This window comes from Ixodes scapularis, unplaced genomic scaffold (assembly GCF_016920785.2).
Source record: "Ixodes scapularis isolate PalLabHiFi unplaced genomic scaffold, ASM1692078v2 PGA_scaffold32__2_contigs__length_656809, whole genome shotgun sequence".
Lineage (NCBI taxonomy): Eukaryota > Metazoa > Arthropoda > Arachnida > Ixodida > Ixodidae > Ixodes > Ixodes scapularis.
The window spans coordinates 521,454-527,453 of NW_024609860.1; the positions used below are offsets into that span (position 1 = coordinate 521,454).

General features: G+C 47.1%; 1 protein-coding gene across 1 annotated transcript in view; it reads left to right on the plus strand.

Moving 5' to 3' along the window:
* The window catches only part of LOC121832956 (uridine-cytidine kinase 2-B-like), a 68,682-nt gene extending 67,534 nt beyond the window's left edge, over positions 1–1,148 (plus strand). Inside the window, exon 7 of the mRNA XM_042292184.1 lies at positions 962–1,148. Within this exon, the coding sequence (XP_042148118.1) occupies positions 962–1,095 (134 nt within the window). The 3' untranslated portion in view covers positions 1,096–1,148. The remainder of the gene's footprint in view (positions 1–961) is intronic.
* Positions 1,149–6,000: the final 4,852 nt, after the last annotated feature.

Below are 6,000 nucleotides of genomic sequence, written 5' to 3' on the forward strand. Positions count from 1 at the left end.
TAGCCATATCTGCATAATTAGGTGCTAGTGCACAGTAGCTTCTCTCAGGCGTTTTGCCCAGCATAGCTTAAACTGCTGATGTGGCATCAGAACCTGGGTTCTGGTTCACACATTTGCATCCGAGTGTGACTGACAGTGACTGCATTGGAATCGTTCGTGACCACTAACGATGAGAGAGCACGCTGGCACCATCTATTGAGTAAGTAGCCTTGGAACACTTGCAATCTCCGTATATTTTAAGCGTCATTCTTTCACCGTTGGTTAGAGATAACCTGACAATGTTATAACTGACCATTTCTCATAGTTAGTGTAGGTTCGGTCTCGTAAATACTGTGGAAAACCTTCAGTCTAGTTATATGCTGATCGGGAGTGTTTGAGGGCTGCCCGATAGATGGCGCCAGTGTGTTCTTTTGTCACAAGCGGTTAAGACTGGTTCACACATTTGGGTTTCAGTGTGACTGGCTGCGTTGTAACCGCTTGTAGCTAGAGAACACACGGGCTCAGTGGTGCCATCTGTCGGGCACCCCTTGAACTGCGTATAAGTAGACTGGAGACCTTGCAGTATTTGTGAGATGAAATCTACACACTGTCTATGAGGAATAATGGTCGATAACATTGCCAAGAGTACTTCAAGGCCACGGCGAAAGGACGAAATGTAAGTCCTCTCGATAGTGTTCCGATAAATGGCACCAGTGTGGTCTTTTGTCATAAGCAGTTGTAGCTGATGCAATGAAGTTAGTCATACTCAAGTGCAGGTATCGGAACCAGCCCTCAGATGCCGACGTGCTGTCAGAATTTATACCAGCAAATGTCGCGAGGGTTTTTAATCTTTCGCGAGCGTTTCTCATCTCATCTCGCGGCAAGTGTTTCTACTCTTTTGTGGTGGGGAAATGGGGCATTGCTCGGTAGGGCCGTCGACATGGTTGTCGCACGTGCCGACGGCTGCGTGTGGCGTATGCAGTGGCCATCGACCTGATTGTGCAGACGGTGCAAGACCTGGTGCACCAGTCGCGACCCAGCCGCCCGGGCGGGACACAAGGGGAGGCAATCCCCCCACGTCGGCCAGACTCGCAGCTTTCGACGCACCCACACTAGGACCGCCCACACCCTCACTGTTGCCCACAATACACAGCTTATTCCCCACTGGAGAAGCTGCCTTGTCACTCACACTACGACGCCCGAACACGTCTCCGACCGGTGTTTACCGCATCCTCTGTTGTGGTCTCTTGATTTCTACCCAGTCGAGTGACCCGGATGTTACAGTGCAATCCACTTATACCAGTGATAAGAAAACCCGAAAATTAAGTCGTTATAACCGATTATCGTTGTATGTGGACTAGACTCTGAGCGTTTCTTGTCTAAAGACTGTAAAAACTGATAGTTATAAGCAGAAGATTGTTATATGTGGTATCGTTATAAGTGGATTGCACTGTATACTGTTGCCTACAGTCAGGGTTGGGCAGTATCGCGATACAAATGTATGGCGATAGTATTTTAGAAATACTTTTAGTATTTATATTTCTATATCGCGATACAATTTTTCAATCAGTATCTGTATTTCAGTATCGGAATACATTCTCGGCGTATTTCTTGTATCACAATACAATCCTGGGCCAATTTTTCTCGTTACAACATTCGAGAAATCAGTGACCCCCAAGCGAAAGCTTGAGAGACTGTTTTCTTTCTTCTTTCTTCAGAGGAGTAGAAGATACAGTAAAAGTGACATTGAGGCTTTGTTATCAAGCAGACCAAGGTTTGTTTTGAACTTGGAGAACATAATAGCGCTTCACGACAGGGACGAAGGGTAGGAACAAGACAACACAATGCGCTAACTTCAACTGGTTTAATCGTCAGAAAATCAAAGGTATAAATACTGTGCATCATCGCGCCATTCAACCAATCCCAAGCCACGCCACTGATCGCAAGAACTGTATCTCTTTGTCTGCCAAATCGATCGACGCCACGCTGGCACATCGATCCCCGTAGTTTCTTATCAGGTCCGCCTCTATAATTTCCCTTACCGTCTTATCTCTATGTTTTCTAATGACAGTGCACAAATTACATTCAGGTTTGCACCCACAGTCATGGCAGTGCATCGACAAATGACCGTCACGCTGTCCGCTCACTTTTAGGTTGTGCTCGCGCAATCTGTCATTTAGACATCTTCCCGTCTGTCCAACGTACTTTTTACCGCACGTCAGCGGGATCTCATAAACGACGCCTTCTGAGCAATCTACAAATGGGCTGCGATGCTTCTCAAAAGGCACACAATCTCAAAAGGATAGCAAACCGCCTAAACGCTCGGGTGGTTTTTTCTGCACCCGAAAAACTTGCCAAGTTGTGCAAAATGACGGACCCTTACCGCAAACCACCGGTTGGCTGCGTGAAGAAGCATCGCAGCCCATTTGTAGATTGCGCAGAAGGCGTCGTTTATGAGATCCCGCTGACGTGCGGTAAAAAGTACGTTGGACAGACGGGAAGATGTCTAAATGACAGATTGCGCGAGCACAACCTAAAAGTGAGCGGACAGCGTGACGGTCATTTGTCGATGCACTGCCATGACTGTGGGTGCAAACCTGAATTTAATTTGTGCACTGTCATTAGAAAACATAGAGATAAGACGGTAAGGGAAATTATAGAGGCGGACCTGATAAGAAACTACGGGGATCGATGTGTCAGCGTGGCGTCGATCGATTTGGCAGACAAAGAGATACAGTTCTTGCGATCAGTGGCGTGGCTTGGGATTGGTTGAATGGCGCGATGATGCACAGTATTTATACCTTTGATTTTCTGACGATTAAACCAGTTGAAGTTAGCGCATTGTGTTGTCTTGTTCCTACCCTTCGTCCCTGTCGTGAAGCGCTATTATGTTCTCCAAGTTTCAGTACCAACTCGCCCAAGAATCCGCATTACTCAACTTCATTTCTAGTACATCGGGCCCTTTTATATGTTCTTCATTGGATCCTTGCGTCATCGCTTCGCTCATCACCAATGCCACCTGCCAGGCTCGCACGTTATCGTTCTGCATCCGCTGCAGACACTTGCCGGCAGAAGTAAAACAGCTTTTTGGAAACTTCGAGCCGTCAGCAGGACACGGCACAAGAATACTGAAGATCCTACGATCGGAATGGCAGCGACAAGCACATCTGTACAGAAGCCTATTGTGTGCAGTTCTTCGAGACACCAGCAAGCCCCTGCAGGACAACAGACGTATCAGGGACTTCTTTGGCATCGTGGATAGGACCACAGAGTTCCTCTGGCAGCAATCATTGCATCGTCTACGTGCCACCCTACCCAAGCGACGTCCAGTGGCCAAGTGTGACATCAGATCAGTGAGTGACGTGCAGCTTCCAGAAAATGTACGACGAGTTCTTGCTCTAGGACCAAAGTTTGCGGTTGAGCCGAACATGAACGCTCCGGAACTCTTGGGCCTGGTCCGCCAAGTCGCCAGGTGCGCACCAGACGGCGAAGTTGAACGTTGTATCTCGGAGGGAGTGGACGTGGTGTCTAGGAACAATAACAAACCCGCGAAGCCCCATATTCCGGTTAAGCGTGTGGTGTCGCTATTGAAAGAGCGTCGATTGTCTATCATTCCCGCCGACAAGGAAGGAGGGTTTGTGGTCTTAACAGAAGCCGAATTCGGGAGTAAGGCCCTTGAGGCTATTTCGTCAGTGTTCAAGCAGCGTCAAAAGGTGTCTTTAACTAAGCTAAAGGCGGAGGGGAAAAAATTGTGCCAGAGGTTAAAATTAGACAGGTTGTCACAGAGTATTGACAAAACCAAAAGCGAGTGCCTACAGATGATGTTCAGCGCTAAGACGCACAAAGTTGATTGTCCGTTAAGAGTGATAGTTTCGGAGAGAGGCACATGGCAGAAATCGATAGCACTCTTTCTGCAAGATAAGCTGGGAGCCATTTGTATTGACGACCCGTTTTTAGTCAAAAGCTCGGATGAAGTCGTAGATTTTTTAAAGATAAACGCGGACAAAGGCTTTCTAGCCTGCTCACTTGACATAAAGGATTTATACTATTCCCTACCGCACGACAAACTACTAACCTGCGTAGAGGAAAGCATCGATAAACACGGGGTGGTGGCCTTTCAGAACGCAGCAGGAATGACTGTAGATGACTTTCTGGAATTGCTTACATTTTATCTAAACTCGACCTTTGTTGAGTGGAACAGCGGAGTGTACATTCAGAAGCGAGGGGTGTGTATTGGCTCGTGTTTAGCTCCAGTTTTAAGCGATATATTTTTAGCCCATCATGACAGAGTTCTCTCGGAACGCCTGAATGACTTTAATGGTAGTAAGGTTTTTAGATTCGTCGACGATTATTTAGTTTTTCTTCCCCATGACGTTTCTCACTTTCCCTCGGTGGTGAACAGCCTTTTAACAGTTTTTAGTACCGTCCTAGATCCTCTCAAGCTTACGCACGAGGTACCTGTGGACAACGTCATACAGTTTTTAGATATCAGGCTCACACTTTCGGAGCAACATGTGTGTTGCAAATACCAACCAAGAGCAAATAAGCCCCTGTTGCCTTTTAATTCATCCCATTCAAAACTTGTCAAGAGAGGAATTGTAAATTTGTGCTTTGTGAACGCCATCAGAAGGTCGTGTCATCATGCGATGCCTTCAGGTCTGAAGGAGCAGTCAGAACGCTTGGTGGCTGCCGGTTTCCCGGGAACGCTCCTGGTGTCGGTTGCAGAAAAGGTTTTAAAGAAGCTACGAGTAGTAGCGAGACCAGACCAGGATGTGGCCCAAAAGAAACAAAGAGTGGCGGTTGTGCCTTACATGCACAAAACGGCACACAATCTCAAAAGGATAGCAAACCGCCTAAACGCTCGGGTGGTTTTTTCTGCACCCGAAAAACTTGCCAAGTTGTGCAAAATGACGGACCCTTACCGCAAACCACCGGTTGGCTGCGTGAAGAAGCATCGCAGCCCATTTGTAGATTGCGCAGAAGGCGTCGTTTATGAGATCCCGCTGACGTGCGGTAAAAAGTACGTTGGACAGACGGGAAGATGTCTAAATGACAGATTGCGCGAGCACAACCTAAAAGTGAGCGGACAGCGTGACGGTCATTTGTCGATGCACTGCCATGACTGTGGGTGCAAACCTGAATTTAATTTGTGCACTGTCATTAGAAAACATAGAGATAAGACGGTAAGGGAAATTATAGAGGCGGACCTGATAAGAAACTACGGGGATCGATGTGTCAGCGTGGCGTCGGTCGATTTGGCAGACAAAGAGATACAGTTATTGCGATCAGTGGCGTGGCTTGGGATTGGTTGAATGGCGCGATGATGCACAGTATTTATACCTTTGATTTTCTGACGATTAAACCAGTTGAAGTTAGCGCATTGTGTTGTCTTGTTCCTACCCTTCGTCCCTGTCGTGAAGCGCTATTATGTTCTCCAAGTTTCAGTACCAACTCGCCCAAGAATCCGCATTACTCAACTTGTTTTGAACATTATGGCCCCAACATGGGTGGCTCCCTCGTAAGTCTTCCGGGATGCTTCATTGGGCAACTATTTTTGTGGAATCAAAACGTTGAACGCACAGTGGGTACGAGCTTTACAACTGTTCATTGTGCTTCCAGCACCATCTACTAGGGCTTGCATATAGTTTTTCCCTCAGGTAATCGGAAAAGAAAAAAGATTTCATGCCAAGGCGACTTCTTGAAGTGATTCCAGAAAAGGTACTGATATAGGACTATACTCCGTTCACCTCTAAGCTGACAGTCCGGTGCAAGCTACGTGCTCGTTGGACCAGTCATTCATCTTTTTTTCGCCACGTGATCATGCTCAGAGTGGGGTCAGGTGCTGAAAAGGGAGGCAGCTGCTTGGTCCGGCAAGAGCGTAGCTCCCACCGCACTTTCAGCTTAGGGGTGAATGGAGTATAGAGAATGCTGATGTTTTGTGGATATTTCGGTGGATATAAAACAGATTTAGAGTTCATGTGATATTACTTCCAAGGCATGCAATATATCTAAAAGAGGACC